This window comes from Nicotiana attenuata, unplaced genomic scaffold (assembly GCF_001879085.1).
Source record: "Nicotiana attenuata strain UT unplaced genomic scaffold, NIATTr2, whole genome shotgun sequence".
Lineage (NCBI taxonomy): Eukaryota > Viridiplantae > Streptophyta > Magnoliopsida > Solanales > Solanaceae > Nicotiana > Nicotiana attenuata.
Window position 1 is genome coordinate 133,577 of NW_017672056.1, and position 19,653 is coordinate 153,229.

Genomic DNA, 19,653 nt, shown 5'->3' on the forward strand with positions numbered 1-19,653 from the left:
GAACAAAACCCTGGCTCAGATATCCATCCTATCACTGTTGCAAAATTCAGAGGCATACAAGAACGCTTTGATGAAGGTGTTGAGTGAAGCTTATGTGCCCAATAATATCACAAGTGGAGAAATGGCTAACATGGTTGGACAGGTGTTGGAAAGTCACAAAATCACTTTCCACGAGGATGAGTTGCCGCCTGAGGGTTTGAATCACTACCGGGCACTGCACATCACAGTGCAATGCGAAGACTACTTCATCACCAGGGTCCTGATTGATGGAGGATCCAGTCTCAATATTTGCCCATTGACAACGCTGAAGAGGTTGGGCAAAGTCCTATACGAGATACGAGAAGGGACCATGAACGTGAAGGCTTTTGATGGGTCTCAGAGAGCTACCATCGGAGAAATTAATCTTTGTCTGCAAATGGGGCCTACGTGGTTCGATGTCGAGTTTCAGGTGCTGGACATATCTGCATCCTACAATCTGCTATTAGGACGACCATGGATACATGCCGCTGGGCCTGTGGCATCAACCTTGCATCAGGCAGTAATGTTTGAATGGAACCATCAGGAGGTGATCATTCACGGGGACGGGAGTAATCCCATTTACACCAGTCAAACCTTCCCGATTATCGGAAATAGAAGAAGGCTAGGAGGGGAAACCTATCATCACATTGAACGTGTCAACGCCGTTGAGAAAGACAAATGGTGGAGTAGCAAAATAGAAAGCATACTGGCATGGTCTGGGTATGAACCCGGCAAAGCGCTTGGGAAGAATCTCCAGGGTATTACTAAACCGATACAACTGAAGGGTCATGGTACTACCTTTGGGCTCGGATATAAGTACACATGGCAAGAGTATAATGATTGGTCGCCTCCATGGCGAGGACCGTATTATCCTTTCGAGCAACCAGTGCCACATCTGGATCAAGCTTTTCACCAAGCTGATACAATATGGGGAACTGCAGAAGAAGAAGCATTAGCTAGGCTGAGGAACCTGTTCTTGGAGGATGAAGACATGGGCTGCAGTGTGATAATTGAGGAGGAGGAGGAAGAAGGCCTCACTATTCAGACTATGGAGAAGAGAGCCGTTCTTAGGAATTGGACCGCCACACCATCCCGGGCCCGCCGAGTCCCTGGGTAGCTTGGCAGATTTTATTTCTATAGCCATTCTAGGCATTTAAGATTTTCAGTAATTTTGTTTCAAAGACTTACTCGTTTCGAAATAAACGCTCGATTCATCGAGCCGTACTTGTCTGGATGTTTTTCAAGTTTTAATCAAATGCATTGCCCTTTAATATTTATTATTATCTTCCATATTTTTCTACAGCGTTATTATTATTTTCCCTGATGAACCGGTGACTGTGACATGTAATGACGCAACGCAATATGAGGTTAGAGATTCAGATGAAGAAGATGAAATACCCGAGGAGGTCGTCAGGGAGATTGAAAACTTTGAGAATAAGCCTAAGTCCAACCTGGAGAAAACCGAAGCAGTAAACTTGGGGGACGCCGAGACCGTTAAGGAGACTCGCATTAGCATTCACTTGTCACCAACAGAGAAGGAAGAATACATTCGTTTCTTAAAGGAGTATGAGGACATTTTTGTATGGTCATATGATGACATGACCGGTTTGAGCACGTCCATAGTGGCTCACAAGTTACCTACCAATCCAATGTGTCCGCTAGTGAAGCAGAAACTCAGAAAATTCAAACCCGATATGAGCCTGAAAATCAAGGAGGAAGTTACTAAGCAGATCAAAGCCAAAGTTCTCAGGGTGGTTGAGTACCGAACCTGGCTAGGCAACATTGTGCCAGTTCCGAAAAAAGATGGGAAAGTCAGAGTATGTGCTGACTATCGAGATTTAAACAGAGAAAGTCCTAAGGACGACTTCACACTGCCGAATATACACATCCTAATCGACAATTGTGCCAAGCATGAACTCCAATCCTTTGTAGATTGCTTCACGGGTTATCACTAGATCTGGATGGATGAAGAAGACGCAGAGAAAACAACTTTTATTACACCATGGAGGGTATACTGCTACAAGATGATGCCATTTGGTCTAAAGAATGCTGGGGCTACCTACATGAGAGCCATGACAACCATCTTCCATGATATGATACACAAAGAAATAGAGGTGTATGTGGACGATGTCATTATCAAATCCAAGAGGGCCGGAGATCACATAGCAGACTTGAGAAAGTTCTTTGACAGGTTAAGGAGGTACAACTTAAAGTTGAACCTCGCAAAGTGTGCATTCGGGGTTCCCGCAGGAAAATTATTGGGATTCATTGTCAGCCGTCGAGGGATCGAGCTAGATCCGTCTAAAGTCAAGGCTATTCAAGAGTTACCTCCGCGTAGGAGCAAAAAGGACGTGATGAGCTTCCTAGGACGTCTCAACTATATCAGTCGCTTCATAGCACAGTCCACAGTCATATGTGAGCCCATCTTCAAGATGCTGAAGAAAGATGCCGAGATAAGCTGGACCGAGGATTGTCAGAAAGCTTTTGACAAAATCAAGGAGTACCTGTATACACCACCGGTCTTGGTCCCGCCAGAGCCGAGACGGCCTTTGCTACTTTATCTATCTGTATTGGATGGAGCCTTCGGATGCGTTTTGGGACAACATAATGAGACAGGGAGAAAGGAGCAAGCCATATACTACTTGAGTAAGAAGTTCACACCTTACGAAGCAAGGTACTCTCTGTTGGAACGCACTTGTTTTGCTTTGACCTGGACGGCCCAGAAGTTGAGGCATTACTTCTGTGCCTATACCACATACCTCATATCCAGGATGGACCCGCTGAAGTACATATTCCAGAAACCCATGCCGATGGAAAGTTGGCCAAGTGGCAGATACTGTTGAGTGAGTTCGATATCGTCTATGTAACTCAAAAGGAGGTCAAAGGACAAGCATTGGCAGATCATCTTGCTGAGAATCCGGTGGGAGGAGAATTCGAACCTTTGAAAATGTATTTTCCTGATGAAGAGGTGTCGCTCGTGGGAGAGGACATTATCGAAGCATACGACGGTTGGAGGATGTTCTTTGATGGAGATGCAAATTTCAAAGGAGTAGGCATTGGAGCGGTTTTGGTATCAGAAATAGGTCAACATTATCCGGTATCTGCTAAAATCAGATTTTCCTGCACTAACAACATGGCAGAGTATAAAGCCTGCATACTAGGACTCAACATGGCAATCGACATGAATATTCAGGAGCTACTGGTAATCGGTGATTCAGATTTGCTTGTGCACCAGGTACAAGGAGAGTGGGCCACCAAGAATTCCAAGATATTGCCATATCTGCACCACGTACAGGAATTGAGAAAGAGGTTCACGAAGATAGAGTTTCGGCATGTACCCGGAATTCAGAATGAGTTTGTCGATGCATTGGCCACCTTGTCATCTATGATACAGCATCCGGACAAGAATTTCATCGATCCCATCCTAGTGAGAGTTCATAATCAACCAGCGTATTGTGCCTACGTCGAAGAAGAAACAGACGGGAAGCCTTGGTTCTATGACATCAAGAAATATTTGGCGAAAGGAGAATATTCGGAGCATGCAAACCACACTCAGAAACGCACACTTCGGAGATTGTCCAATTACTTTTTCCACAGTGGAGGAAACTTGTACAGAAGAACTCCTGATTTGGGATTGCTAAGATGTGTCGACGCAAAAGAAGCTTCTAAACTACTTGAGGAGATACATGCTGGGACCTGCGGCCCGCATATGAATGGTTTTGTCTTGGCCAAGAAGATACTTAGGGCTGGTTACTTTTGGATGACTATGGAGACAGATTGTGTCCAGTATGTCCGCAAATGCTACCAATGTCAAGTACATGCTGATATGATAAAAGTGTCGCCGAATGAACTCAATGCGACAAGCTCACCTTGGCCGTTCGCCGCCTGGGGAATGGACGACATCGGTCCTATCGAGCCCACTACTTCAAACGGGCACAGGTTTATTCTAGTGGCCATTGATTACTTCACAAAATGGGTAGAGGCTGCATCTTACAAAGTTGTGACCAAGAAAGTCATCCCGGATTTTGTCAAAAATCGTATTGTTTGCCGATTCGGAGTTCCCGAGTCTATTGTTACTGATAATGCCGCCAACCTCAACAGTGATCTGTTGAAAACCATGTGTGAAACATTCAAAATCAAGCACAAGAATTCCACAGCCTATAGACCTCAGATGAATGGAGCCGTAGAGGCTGCCAACAAAAACATCAAGAAGATACTAAGAAAGATGGTAGAAAACCACAAACAATGGCACGAGAAGCTACCCTTCGCTTTGTTGGGATACCGCACCACAGTTCGCACATCAACCGGGGGCTCTCCTTACATGCTGGTCTATGGTACCGAAGCCGTCATCCCAGCCGAGGTGGAGATTCCTTCTTTAAGAATCGTACAGGAGGCTGAACTCAGCAATGCAGAATGGATAAGGAGCCGCTATGAACAATTGGACCTTATCGATGGAAAGAGGATGAACGCAGTATGTCACGGTCAACTTTATCAGAACAGAATGTCCAGAGCTTTCAACAAAAGGGTCAAACCGAGACAATTTGCACCAGGATAGCTAGTGCTGAAGAAGATCTTCCCACATCAAGATGAAGCCAAAGGGAAATTCTCTCCCAACTGGCAAGGTCCTTACATGGTTCACAGGGTGCTAACAGGAGGAGCACTTATACTTGCAGAAATGGACGGAGAAATCTGGCCAAAACCAATAAATTCAGATGTAGTCAAAAAATATTATGCTTAGATTATTTACATTTCCTCATTTTAATGTAATTGAACTACGCTTGACCTGATTCCCATTTAAGAGGGGATACGTAGGCAGCCTTATGGGTTCGGTCATACCATAATAAAATTTCCATTTCCCTCCAAGATCAAAAACTAGGGCAGAATTTTGAGGAGGACCCTCAAAATTCCAGAGCAAGTCCAGCCAACACCAACATATGTCAGACGGTCAGAAATTGGTTAATAAACTGGGGCAGAATTTTGAGAAGGATTCTCAAAATTCCAAAGGAAGTTCAACAAGGCTCGTTACCCGCAAAGGGCCGAAGGATCATCTACCAAACTAGGGCAGAATTTTGAGGAGGACCCTCAAAATTCTAACATAAAGAGCTGCAATGTCTCTGAAATGTGTTACGGTCACTAGTTCATCTAAAATTACTTGATATTTGAATATGTTTTAAATAACGCTATTTTTCATCAATAATTGCATATTTTCGAAAACTCTATTTTCGTAACAGTTAGGTGTTATCTAGGGAAACTCAAACGAGGCCTCCAGAGCGGAACAAAGCAAGGCCAGCGGACGAAAGCACGAACCAACCTCCCCTCACAAAACTTACAATTTTTCTTTGAGTGCAGGCACATCTGACATAGTGATAGCATTCGCAAACAAATGTACACGAAGAAATATCACTATCCAAACGGGCCACCAGACACTGAACATATCCCAGCTAAGAAACATTCTACTCTTTTTTGTTATCTGCTCTTTGCATGAGGCTAATCCTTGCCTCCATAGCTGCATGAGGCTAATCCCTGCCTCCATATCTGCATGAGGCTAATCCTTGCCTTCATACTTGCATGAGGCTAATCCTTGCCTCCACATTTGCATGAGGCTAATCCCTGCCTCCATATTTGCATGAGGCTAATCCCTGCCTCCGCATTTGCATGAGGCTAGTCCTTGCCTCCACATTTGCATGGGACTAAGCATTGTCCCTCCTTGCATAAATATTACTCTATTCTGGTACTATCTATTTGCTTTTCTATCGGGCTAAGCTTTGCCCTTCATTTCACAAGACTAAGCCTTGTCTTGTTAACATCATATTATTGCATCTCATGGGCTGAAATATCACCAACCTATCCAAAGGCATCATAGTCTAAAAGGAATCATCCTCATAGCCGGAAGACACCATGCCACGGCTTGAGGATTTCACAAATTTGCATATCATTATTCAAAGGCGTCATGGTTCGGAGGCACCATATGCATGGCCCAAGAACACCATTTCATGGCCTGCGAATCTCTCATCAAACAATTCATGGCCCAGGACATCATGGTCTGGGGACGTCATGCTTAAACCGTCCGAAGACAACTCTCATGGTCCAAAGGGAATCTGCATGATGTTTAAATTTTCGCACAAATACATGTTCGTAGCATCTCTTTATCTGCAGGTGACCAGTAAGTAACTGCTATCCTAGCAGAAGCGACCTCGCTCCAGTTCTTCAGCTATCTCGAACCTGGACCATCCACCATAACCACACTTGCATCCAGTCCGAAATCTCGTGTCCGTTCTTGTAATGACTTCATCGGTACACTCCGCCAATGAATCCAGAACTAAACATGGCCTGATTCCTATAAAACCAGGGATATATAGGCAGCTCCAAAACCAGAGTCCGGCGTCTATCTTTCAAAACATCCCATCTGGTCAAAATTGGCCATCATTTCTTTACCCGGAAACTCTTTCATCCTTCCCAGGTAAAGAGGGGCAGCTGTTGATACCCAATTTTTCCTATAATGTTTTCAAAACTATGCTTTGGCATCAATTAGAATTTTTTTATACAATTTCTGCATTTTAAAATATTTTAACTAATTTTTCCTAGCATTTTATTTATAAAACGATCACTAATTGTATCACAAATAGTTTTATAATAATTTTTGTAGTTTAATTTTATCTTCTGCATTTGTACTAAGTTTCAATTGTTGCACAAATAGTCACTTTTGTATTTTTAGGATGCAATTGCAATTACTTCGCAATTATAGCCTATGCATGCATTATTACATTATTTTACCAAAAAATAGCTTTTTACATTTTTCAAATATTAAGTAATTATTTCAAAATATTTCCAGGCATGAAAATCATTTTTGTGCAGCCTATTTAGTAATTTTTAAAAATTGTTTATCAACTAAATTGGGTATTTAACAAATAGCACCTTTAACCATAATTAAATTCGGACCCCTAGCCCAATCAAATATACCCATAGCCTAATTAAAACCCCAACCCAATTAACCTAACCCAAAACCCTGACCCAATTTTATAACCCGCCCCAGCCCAAAACCAATCTTGGCCGTTGATCTCAAGAGATCAACGGTCCAAAACAAACATTCCTTTTTTATCTAACCTAACTCCCGAAACCCTAAGCCATTTTTCACCAAACAGCCGCTCTGAAACCCCCTTTCCTCTCCAATTCTCTCTGAGACCTAAACCTAACCCTAGCCGCCACCACCCAAAACCAGCCCTGATCCTTGTGATTCCTACTCGATATATGGCTTCCCATGGTTGTACAAGGCCTCTACTTGTCTCATATCTCCCTGGCTGTTCGATTGTGTGGTTTTTGTGGAAAGACCTCGAAGAGATCTGGTGCAGATCTCGTTTAAGGCTCTTCAAGAGTTTGTTCATGGCCTGTGAGTGATTTCATCAAAGTCTCACGGTTCAAATCCTTGATTCAAAGGCCAGATCCTCTTACCCGTTCTCTTTTCTTCAAGAAACCCAATGTTTGGACTTGAATCGGTTCAGATCTCCGTAGATCGGGAACGACCCTGAGTTCATCGTTAATTTTTCTAAAAGTTCCTTTACTTCTTTACTAGTTAATCGATGTCTGAACATTTTTTGTTATATTAGGGTTTGTTTTCTTGTTGTTTGTTGGTCGAACTTCTAGGTATCTGAAACATTTTTAAACTTCCATGGCTACTCTTCTGGGTTCTTTTACTCTTTTACTACTGACCGATTTTTAAACACTACAATACTTCAGGTTTTGACTTCTATGACTTATGTTTGTTCGAATCTCTGTATGTTGACATGCCTTCAAGTTTTCTTCTTTAAGTGTTTTCAAACTAGGGTTTCATCCCTTTAAGTTTTCTACAAAAATTCTAAAGTGTTTGACTATGGTTCTCTTTACTTGTTCGGCTGATTTTTCATATCTATGTTTTAATCCCAAGGGTTTCTGCTTATTTCACTGATTATTTCAATATTTTGCCCGTTATTCGTTAGTTCTGTCAATTAAAAGGGATTGACTGATTTTATTTGCCTAATTAGGGTTCAAATTATATTTTTTTTGCCGAGATTGGTACTTCACTGTGATTTCTTTCCTTATTTGTGACTCATGACTGGTAATACTTGCCTTAATTGGTTTATTAGCCTGATCTATGAGATTTAATAGCTTTAACCAACTCCTAGAGGGTCTTTGATTGATTTATTTACCTTATTGAATCTATAACTTGGTTGTTAATTGATTCTCCCTAATTTAAGGGGTGCTTTCCGGATTCTGTTGAATTGTTTGATTGGATTTAGCCCCAATTAACTATTTAATTTTACTTGCATACTTTATTTGGAACTCTTAATTATTCTTTGCCTTATTTGTTTTACTCTGCTAAGTGCTATATAATCTCCCCATTCTGACTTTTGAAAGGACACGAACATTAGATCATCAACACTCTCACACTCTCAAAGCTCTCTATTCTCTTATGTTACTTGTAATCCTTGCTAACCCAGCCGGCTGTAAGCCAAGACTGGCTATTTGCACCATCTCTACTCTATACTCTGTATCCTCTCTTTAACCGGTACGTCCTGATTCAATTTGAATTCCAAAACAATGTGTTTCTTTGCTATTTCAATTCATTAGTTATGACTTCCAATCCTGTTTATTATTTTACTCTCATGCACTCAATGTGTAATCAGCATGCCTAGATCACACTGCCTAACTACTGTCTCACTTAGCATATTGGAGTTTGTTCTGACTAGTATATTTATCCATAAGAATCTATTTACTGTTTAGTATGCCCAATCCTGCCTTGTGATAATTGCATGCATATTGTTTGCTCATTAGCATGTCCAAGCTACATTGCTTGTTTACTGATTCACCCAGCGTGTCTTAATTCTGCTTGTTCTATCTAAGATTAGTATTTCCAAACTATGAATGTTTTCATGAAGTGCTGGCCTAGTTTGTTCATCTAAATCTTGCTTACTCTACTTCACTAATGAGATCCTGCTAAGTCATCTAGCCCTACAAAGTACTCTGACTGTGTGGTCAAGATCTATGTGTTCTCAACATGTCTTTGCTGTAACCTTTGTAATTAACTTACAATTTCTTGAGAAGCTTGTGCATCTGTTTGCTTATACATTAGGGTGTATTCTATATGTCCCCAAATCCCTTTCTCCCTATATGTAGAGTCTGTTTGCCCAAAAGTGTTTTTGAAGCTGTTTGTTTTGTGACTTGCACTCTGATTTCAAAAATGTCCTTCATGTTTTTCTCAAACTGTTTTACCACTCAAACTAGTACTGGTCTCAAACTCTGGCATATCAGGGTTGTCACTTCCACACTGCACACAATCAGTCTTTATTTGAGGTAGTCTGGGTGTGAGCACTGCCCGGGATCCTTGAGATCCTTAGGGAACTTTGACATACCTGGACATGAATTGGGCTATGAAATCTTGAGCATTTGAGACTAGTGAAGGCCTGGTACACCAGGATTTGCTTTGGTCCTACTTCAGGCTCCCTATAGCTTAATTTCTATTCTATTTATGTAATTTTTATTCAATCATTGGTTTGTAATAATTATTTGTAAACAGATATTGGGGTGACTAGTGAAAAGGAAGGGTAGTTGCATACTGTGGGTAAAGATGGGTAGATAACATGCCTATAGGGTTCATTTTGTTCAATCGTGTTTGTTAGATAACATGCCTATAGGGTTCATTTTGTTCAAATGTGTTTGTTAGATAACATGCCTATAGGGTTCATTTGGTTCAAGTGTTTTTGTTAGATAACATGCCTATAGGGGTTTCGCTTTGGTCAAATAAATTCTGCTTGTTTCACCTTATATATAATTAGACATCATGCCTATAGGATTAAAAATCAGCTTTAAGCATAGAAATCATGCCTATAGGATTTAAAATCAGCCTTAATCGTAGAAATCATGCCTATAGGATCTAAACCAGTTTAATTAGAAATCATGCCTGTAGGTTCTAAATCAGTTAATCAATTATCTTACTCGTTTCTTTAATAGTCCTCAACGCTGTGTTAATTAATTAATAGAAAGCATGCCTATAGGATAAAGAACTTCAAAAAAAATGTCTTTTTCAGAAATGTGACTGCATATACGCACTTAGGCAAGCCTTAGGGCGTTAAAATTAAAACCAGCGCTGTCTATAAGTGAAATTATCCAGGTTTAACAAGCTGTAAAACCAGTAGGCAAACTGGCTAGGATCCTGCTACTTCCCTAAAAAACAAACGCTGCATGTTCTGTTTTTTGTGATATCATGTTCTCAGGATTTCTGAACTTCTTTTGAAAAGTTGTGTTTTAGACGTGCTGTTTGACTGCCTATATACATGTGGAGGTAAAATATGAGCCTTCTAAGTGTATGTCCTTATTTGTTTTTCCTATATGTTATTTGCCTGTCGCCTAGATTTTTGCCTTTTTATAAACCTTAGGCTGTCTAGAACTATCCAGATTTAGGAGGTCCCAAATTCCTCTAGGACCATAAGAAATGGACGAGTAGCAGCACGCTTAGAGATCGTTAATTAAACTCGCTCATATAACCATTAAGGGGTGGGTAATGGGTAGTAAAAGGATATGATGACTGCGCGCTAATGTCACGTGTAGCCCCTCATTGAGGAGTGATTACCGGGCATTGCATGGGTATGATCCTGTAGGCTAATCAACCTAGGACTCCCTTTTCCCAATTCCATATGTGTTTAAATTTTATAAACTTTCTTCTCTTTACATATACATGCGCAAATTGTTCAAGTCTCTCTCTTGCTCCCATTACCTGAGTCGTACATGTATTTAGAATATGCAAACATACCTTTATTTGCAAATATGTGTTTAAATTGTTTACTTGTTCAAAATGACTGATTCATATAAGTTCGGCCGTGACCCACCGTTGTGGACCGCAAGGGGTGCCTAACACCTTCCGCTGAAGGTTATTTCGAGCCCTTACCCTAATCTCTGATAATGCAACTAGTTACATGAGTTAATTACTTTAGGTGCCCTAACGCGCCATAATCCGTTAGGTGGCGGCTCTTCAAAATACCCAATTCCCAAAAGGAAACAAGTCGATTCCCCATGAATGTCGAAACCCGGACTTTTACCGCGAGGAGGAAAAAAGGGGGCGCGACACAGTGATGCTGATCATGGAGGAGATCTAGACAAAAGGAAGTCTACCTCAGGATATGTTTTCTTACTCAGTGATGGCGCCATATCATGGAGTAGTAAGAAACAATCATGTGTATCACTATCTACGATGGAAGCCGAATATGTGGCTCTCGCATCAGCAACTAAAGAAGTTGTTTGGTTGAAAAAGTTCTTGGAAACTTGTTGGATAGCGCAGAAAATGCTGAACCAGTGTTAGTCTACTATGACAGTGAAGTTGCAATATCCTCTACCTAGGACCCTAAGTTTCATTGTAAAATCAAATACATAGATATCAAGTATAACTATGCGAGAGACATGGTTAGACGTAGGGTAGTGAAAGTGAAGTATGTGCCTACAAAAGATATGTTAGCAGATCCATTGGCCAAGCCTTTTCTAGAGATGCATTTGTAGACACCCTAGGTCTCAAGGCTTGCGTAGACTTTGATATTTTTCATTTTGTTATTTATTTTTCTATGTTCACAAAACTGATGTTCTTTAGTTATCAATAAAGTTGATTTACATACATACATATTTATATTACTGAATTTTATGTGCATTCTTTGTTCATTTATTTTTTATAAGTATATCGGGTAGACAAGAGGTTGGCCTTCTCACTCAGGAAACCGCCTCCTTATCTTAGTGATGTGAGGAGATGAGACATGATTTTAAGTAAAATTATCATAAGGATAATTTGAGAGCTATTCGCTTAAAATTAGAATGTCTCTTAAACAATGACATAATGTCATTAGGGTGAAAAATGTTCACCTAGTCTACTTTGTGAGCCAGATATGAGTTAAAATGATATTGTAGATCAAAGAACTCAAATTTAAATACTTATGATGTCTAAATATCATCTGTACAACATTCTTTATGAGATAAAGACATACGCTGCACGAGAAAAAAGAGAAAATGTTGTAGCACATGTCTCATACCATATGTGCTAATGTCGACCAATTGGGTTAATATAAGTCCATTCTCAACTTATTGTTGAGTGAGACCCGGAGTTTTTATGATGGCTCTAGATTTTGTACCCTCAAAGACTCCGATCAGATAATTGAGACTTAGTGTGATGTTAGCTATCTTAGTGTATTTCCAAATGATCATGAACACAGATTCGGTCTAGCAGAGCATATCTAGAAAAGCAGTCATACTAATGTTAAGGGAATCATGAGAAGAGGAAGATCACTGATAGAATCTCATTTATTTGTATTCACTGGTGCACCAATTATAACTTATGAGTTATGATTGTGAATACAGGAAATAATGATATATGAGATTTTGAGACTATGTCAAATGTGATTTATTTGATCTAGGGTACTGCATACTTTATGATCTACTTGCAGGTTTGCACTCGACGAGACGCTATATACTCTTAACAGATGTATAACACTTAGCTCAGAGTATGCTGGTCGCACGGTCTACTTCCCTGTATGAATGATTGAGGAGATGAGATGAGAATATGTTTCTCAGATAAGATGAGCACTCCCATTATGTATGAGTGGGAGATGTAGGAAATAGAGTTCATCCATAAGGGGTGCTCTTAGGGCCCACTAGGGCAAAGCACAATAATCTTAGTAATTACTGTAACCTTAGCTATCCCTATATAAGTACACATACGGTGTACTTCTAAAAGAGAGAACACGCAGTACATACGGTGTACTTCTAAAAGATTGAATACGCGGTATCTTTTCAACGCTCTCTCTCTCTCAATCCAACTTTGGGTTTAGACTGTGGCTTAGGGGATTGATCCAACACACTGTGACAACCACCACCGACCAGTAAGCTTAACCGCGGTTCATCCATTTTCGCTTTCATTACGAAGAACAAGTAAGTTCTCTGTTTATAATTTACGCGTAATCTAATGTTTTTAGATTTATCGCGTTTTCCTTCAGATACAAAAATTATTAGAAGCTAGAGAATTAAAGTCAAAAATATTGGACTCAACTCAAAGAAAATGAAGACATCCAAGAGATCTGAAATAGTTGAAACCAAGAGAAAAAGGAACAATAGTAAGCTGAAATTGCAAATTGATTTGATGATTTGTGTCTGATTAAGGGATACTCCTATTATGATTTATACATAATTGGTGGCTCAAATGATTCATTCTAACACGAACTAGCTAACACTAAAATGTTCTTAATTGCAAATAAACCAAACACCTTGCTCAAATAATGTACTTCCCTCCAGCTATAGTTCATAATCCATCTTACTTGCTTCCATATTTTTCTCAGGTATATTTTTCTGTATCTCATTTTGAATGCGATCTAGCTTCTTTTCTTGGGGTTTTCCAAGCCCTGTTTCGATTGAAGCGTCCATGTCGTCTTTCTTACCTTCACCTTTGTTATCGCGATAAATTGCATATAAAATCAACTGCACTGATCCTAATAAAGTTCCAATTGCATTTGGTACCTAGAAAAAAATTAAGATTTAGTTATCGACATAATTAATTTGGAGATCAACCAAGTAATTATCATGAGTTTCTACAAAATAATTAAAATTAAAGAAAAAGTCACTGAATGTTTCAAATTAATTAAAGCAACTTACAATAATGAAGGGATCCTTTCCGAGTATGCCATAGATTGCCCATGAGGTACTAGAGTTGAATACAGATAGTGACAAGAGGAATGGCATGTATTCCACACTTTTAGATTTGATCACTTGCCTCTGCCAAAGACAAAGGAAACAAAAACATCAAAATGTATATCTTAATTATATTCTGCATACAAAATTATAATTACTTATTAGTAGTATATGAGGTAAGATAAAAAGACATACCATAACAGTAAGAGGAGCACCAAACATCATAATACAGGTAATAGCAAAAGCTAAGCCACAAAGGAGCTTTCTTTTATTGCCATGGAGTGTTAACACAGAGACCAAAGCAACGATTGAAAATATGGAAAGAACCACAAACAGAATTCCAGAGATCTTAAGCTTCTCCCTCTTTGGTGCAAAAATGATGAAAATTAACACATAGATTGCCTCCAAGCCACCACCAATAGAAGCCAGTACTGTTAACAACGTGTTGTTCCGTGACACAAAAGGCAGACCATACCTGTTTTTGGTTCATAAGAAGCAGAATTCCTAAGTTAAACTCAATATTTGTTTTAAGAAAAATGAAGAAGGTAAAAATCGACGTACATGTCTAATTGGAACTTTATTCAGCTTCTAAAGTACTCATGTGCTAAGGTCATGTCAAGTCTCATTGGCAAAAGAACAAAAGGAAGTTTGTAGACATTATATATAAAGAAAAAAACAGGAAATATACACAACTGGTACTCAATTATTTTTTCTAAATGTATTTGGCTAAAATGATGGAGTTCCTACCAAACGTTTTACAAATTCAGCCAAAAACAAAAAAGAAATATGCAGTTGAAACAAATAGACATTATCTTAGAAGAAATTTAAAATAATAAATTTTAGAGTAAAGTCCACATTATATGTTAAGATGAAGCAAGAAGAAATACATAGTTGTAAAAAATAAATCATTATATATGACTATATGACAATTAAAAGTTAAAAATTAACCTACTTGGAAGCTGATTTTTAAATTTTTCTTCACTCCTACGCTTTTGAAAGAGAGTGCCCCCACAATCTTTGCCACATCAGCGTCCAGGCGGTAATGGCTCTCAAAAGGCCAAGTTGAAGGAGATAATTAAGACCACGAATAATTTAAGGCTGTAACTAATAATACATGCCAAGTTTAGGGGGGTTTTAGGTATTCTTGCCCATAAATAAATAAAGGTATCTCATTTCTAACAGATTAAACTTTTAGATGAGATAAACCTGCATTTCAACATAATTAGATGAGTTATATATATATATCCTTAGTCTGTCGTAGGTATAGTGGCTGTGGTCTGGGATGGTAGAGTAAGGTCATGTCTTGAAGGGGGACAGGGGGTGGGGCAGGGAACAGGGGGTGGGACGAGAAGCAAGGGAGGTAAGGGGAACAAGGGAGCCTATAGGTTAAGAACTGGGTCAAGGAACATTGACGAGTAAGTCTATAGAGTTGGCAAAGATTCTTTAGAAGAGGAAGGTCAATATAGCTTGTGTCCAGGAGACAAGGTGGGTAGGATCGAAGGCGAGGGATGCAGATGGGTATAAGTTGTGGTACTATGGAGTCCTAAAGGGTAAGAATGGAGTGGGTATTTTGGTGGATAAGGAACTTAGAGAGTATGTGGTAGAAGTTAGGCAGGTGAATGATAGACTAATGACCATTAAGTTGGTGGTTGGAGAATGCGCCCTAAATGTCGTTAGCGCTTACGCGCCGCAAGCGGGGTTGGATGAGGAGGTTAAAAGGAATTTCTAGGAAGGGTTAGATGAGATTGTGTATAATATTTCGCTTGTTGAGAGGTTCTTTATAGGAGGGGATTTCGATAGCCACATTGGATCAGGTGGTGGTGGTTATGGCAAGGTGCATGGCAGCTTCGATTTTTCTGAATAGGAACGGAGGAGGTACTTCGCTGTTGGATTTTTCTAAGGCATTTGAGCTACTGATTGCAAACTCTAGTTTTCCGAAGAGGGAGGAGCATTTGGTTACTTTTCAAAGTACGGTGGCAAAAACTCAGATTGATTATCTCCTCCTCAGGAGGTGTCGTAGAGGGATGTGCAAGGATTGCAAGGTTATTCCGAGTGAGACCCTCGCGACGCAGCATAGGATCTAGGTGATAGACGTCGGTATCAAGATAAAGAGGAAGAAGAGGTTTGTACGAGGACGATCGAGGATCAGGTAGGGAGTCTTGACTAAGGATAAAGCTCAGGAGTTGAAGAGGAGTTTATCGGCTGTGGGAGGTTGGAGGAGTAGTGGGGACGCGAGTGATATGTGTTTGACAACGAAGAATTGTATAAGGAAGGCGGCGAGAGGCGGGGAAAGAGGTGTTAGGGGTCTCGACGGGTTACTCTGGCAAGCACAAAGGCGACTGGTGGTGGAATGAAGTGGTCTAAGGTAAAGTGAAAGCGAAAAAGGCGGCGTACCTGAATTTAGTAGGGAGCATATGCGAGGAGGAGAGGAGAGCGAACAGAGAGAGGTATAATGTAGCTAGGAAGGAGGCGAAGCTGGCGGTCATGGAGGCTAAGACATCGGCTTTTGGCTGTCTGTACTAGGAACTGGAGGACAAATGCGGGGATAAGAAGTTATTTTGTCTGGCCAAGGTGAGAAAGAGGAAGGCTCGGGATCTGGACCAAGTGAGGTGCATCAAAAATAAGGACGGTAGAGTATTGATGGGAGAGGCCCAGATTAGGCTGAGATGGCACACTTATTTTTATAAACTTCTGAATGAAGTAGGGGATCAGGATATTGTGCTAGGTGAATTGGGACGTTCTGAGAGTCACTGAGACATTAGGTATTGTAGGCGCATTAAGGTTGAGGAGGACGTGGGGTCTATGCATAAGATGAGTAGGTAGAGCAACCGAGCCGGACGAAATTTTGCTAGAATTTTGGAGGTGTATGGGTAGAGCAATTTTTGAGTGGCTGACCGGACTGTTTAATATTATTTTCAGGACGAAGAGGATTCTATATGAGTGGAGGTGGAGTACAGTGGTTCCGTTGTACAAAAACAAAGGTGATATCCAAAGTTGTAACAACTATAGGGGTATCAAGTTACTAAGTCATACCATAAAAGTTTGAGAGAGGGTGGTTAAAGTGAGGGTGAGGAGGACGGTGTCTACATCCAACAACTAGTTCAGCTTCATGCCGGGTCGTTCTACTACGGAAGCTATCCACCGTATTAGGAGGTTGGTGGAATAGTACGGGGATAGGAAGAAGGATCTGCATATGGTGTTTATTAATCTGGAGAAAGCGTATGATAAAGTTCCTAGAGAGGTTCTTTGGAGATGCCTGGAGGCAAAAAGTGTGTCGGTTGCTTACATTAGGGCAATTAAGAACATGTATGATGGAGCTAAGACTCGGATTAGGATAGTGGGAGGCAACTCAGAGTATTTTCCGATTGTTATGGGGTTACACCAAGGATCTGCGCTCAGCCTGTTCTTATTTTCCCTAGTGATGGACGCACTGATCCACCATATTCAAGGGGAGGTTCCATGGTGTATGTTATTCGCTGATAACATAGTTCTGATTGATGAAACGCGAGGCGGCGTTAACGAGAGGCTGGAGGTTTGAAGACAGGCTCTTGAGTCTAAGGGTTTCAAGTTGAGCAGTACTAAGATGAAATACTTGGAGTGCAAGTTCAACGCCGAGCGGGGGGAAGCGGGCATGGACATGAGGCTATGATCATAGGTCATCCCCAAGAGGCAGTTTTAAATTCCTTGGGTCGGTTATCTAGGGGGATGGGGAGATCAACGAGGGTGTCACACACCGTATAGGGGTGGGATGGATGAAATGGAAGTTAGCATCTAGAGTTCTGTGTGACAAGAAAATGCCACCCATACTCAAAGGTAAGTATTATAGAACAGTGGTTAGACCGACCATATTGTGTGGGACTGAGTGTTGGCCAGTTAAGAACTCACATATCCAGAAGATGAAAGTAGCAAAAATGAGAATGTTGGGGTGGATGTATGGGCACACTAAGATGGATAAGATTAGGAATGAAGATATTCGGGAGAAGATGGGCGTGGCTCCTATGGATGACAAGATGCGGGAAGCAAGGCTCAAATGGTTCCGGCACGTACAGAGGAGAAGCCCCGATGTGCCGGTAAAAAAGTGTGAGCGGTTGGCTTTGGTGGGTACAAGAAAAGGTAGAGGGCGGCCTAAGAAGTATTGGGGAGAGATGATCAGGCAGGACATGGCGTGGCTTCAGATTTTCGAGGACATGGCCCTTGATAGGAAGCTGTGAAGGTCGAACATTAGGGTTGTAGATTAGGAGGTAGTTGAGCATATTTCTACTTCGTACCAGTGTGAGGCTAGTCTGATAGGATTTTGTCTTAGATTGCTAGTGGTTGATGTTGTGTTCACACTATTCTTCCGTTTTTCGTAGTGTTGGGCCTTATTAGTGGTTATTGTTTTTGCTTTTCATCTATTTTCTGGTTCTTATGATGCTGTTACTATTTTTATGGGGTTTCTGTTGATGTTACTGATATATTGTCTCTTTTCGACTTCTTGAGCCGAGGTCTATCAGAAACAACCTCTCTATTCCCTCGGAGTAGAGGTTATAAGGTCTGCGTACACACTACCCTCCCCAGACCCCACTTGTGGGATCTTACTGGGACGTTGTTGTTTGTTTTTTATATATATATGCCTGCTCTAACACACTCGTGTAGACTTGACTCTTATTCTTAGACAAGAAATGTGGTTCAAGTATCGTGATAGCATACCATTATAAATAAATGTGTTTCCACTCTCACAAACACAAATTAAACTTTTACATGAGTTGGTAGCATATTTCAACACTATATCTTGTTCCACCTTACCTCTCGATATCTTGTTTTATAAATCACATGCTAAAATAAAAGCTTGCCTTTTTTTAAGTTACTGTTTAGAAATCAAGGAAGCGAAGTGGAAAGAAGGAGACAATAGGAGTTGCACTAATGTTGTGTGGCAGACTGTTTTCTATTACGGCTTGGGTTTGTGAAAATTTGTCATCTATTAAGATTAATTGACAACTAATAATTTCTTTCTTTTTATTTTATAAATACTAATTTGGTTACCGCCCCCCCCGTCCGGGTCATGGCTCAGACGCTAAAGTAGATTAGAGTTCAAACTAAAACTATAGTGATCAAGAGTTTAAGCACTTAAAAAAAGTTGGAAAGAACAGCTGGCTTACCAAGCTGAGAACAAGCAGTTGAAGAGACTCATTAAATATGGCACGCCCGAAAATTTCTCTGTTGATCTCTTCATGATAATCCTTTTGAATGTAATTCTGTAGTGTCAAAATATGACAATTCTTTTATTAGTCGTATTGAGAAAAAACACACACATGCATACAGAAAGAAAGAAAGTTAGACTTGAAAAAGACTTACAAGGGTGCCAAGAAGAGTAATATGCCAAAAACATTTCCTATTCAAAGAAAAGCAGATGAAGAAAAAACATATCACAAACAACTCAAAGGAATTCAACTAAGAATAAACACAGGAAACAAAATATTAATAGGACAATGAAATTAAAATCCCACCAAAAAGTCCGAAGGTCGTATGGAGAATTTTGATAACATGACTCATATTGGCAGAGAATTCGATTCTCAAAGAATGATGAGAATTAGTTTATCCCAGTACGTATATATAAAATGGTACAGGCAATTAAGCTTGAGTTTCTTGGGTATACATACATAGAGCCATAATTTGGTGATTTGCTGAGGAATTATCCACTACTTTTTGTTCTGCACTAGAATATTCAGTGTGATCCAGGCCCTACATACTCCACTTAATTGCTTTCAATCATTTGGTTGTTTTGATGAATTAGGGTAAAACAGGGAAAATAATATAAGCTATAATTTGAAGCCGCGAATTTCTTACTTAAACATTACATTATCCATACTTAAAGCCGATTAGTATGGATAATGTAATGTTTAAGTACTCATTTCGTTCCAATACTATTTAAATTGTCTTCTCAGTAATCATGGGTGGAGCCAG

General features: G+C 40.2%; 1 protein-coding gene across 1 annotated transcript; it reads right to left on the minus strand.

Moving 5' to 3' along the window:
* Nucleotides 1-13,093: 13,093 nt before the first annotated feature.
* Nucleotides 13,094-19,323, minus strand: LOC109211566 (bidirectional sugar transporter SWEET1-like). Its single transcript, XM_019375111.1, has 6 exons — nt 19,197-19,323; nt 19,045-19,081; nt 18,849-18,944; nt 13,906-14,185; nt 13,675-13,794; nt 13,094-13,539 (listed from the first exon to the last, which is right to left on the minus strand). The coding sequence occupies exons 1-6, from the start codon at nt 19,240-19,242 to the stop codon at nt 13,318-13,320; spliced, it is 801 nt and encodes a 266-aa protein (XP_019230656.1). The 5' UTR covers nt 19,243-19,323; the 3' UTR covers nt 13,094-13,317.
* Between the last annotated feature and the right edge of the window lie 330 nt (nt 19,324-19,653).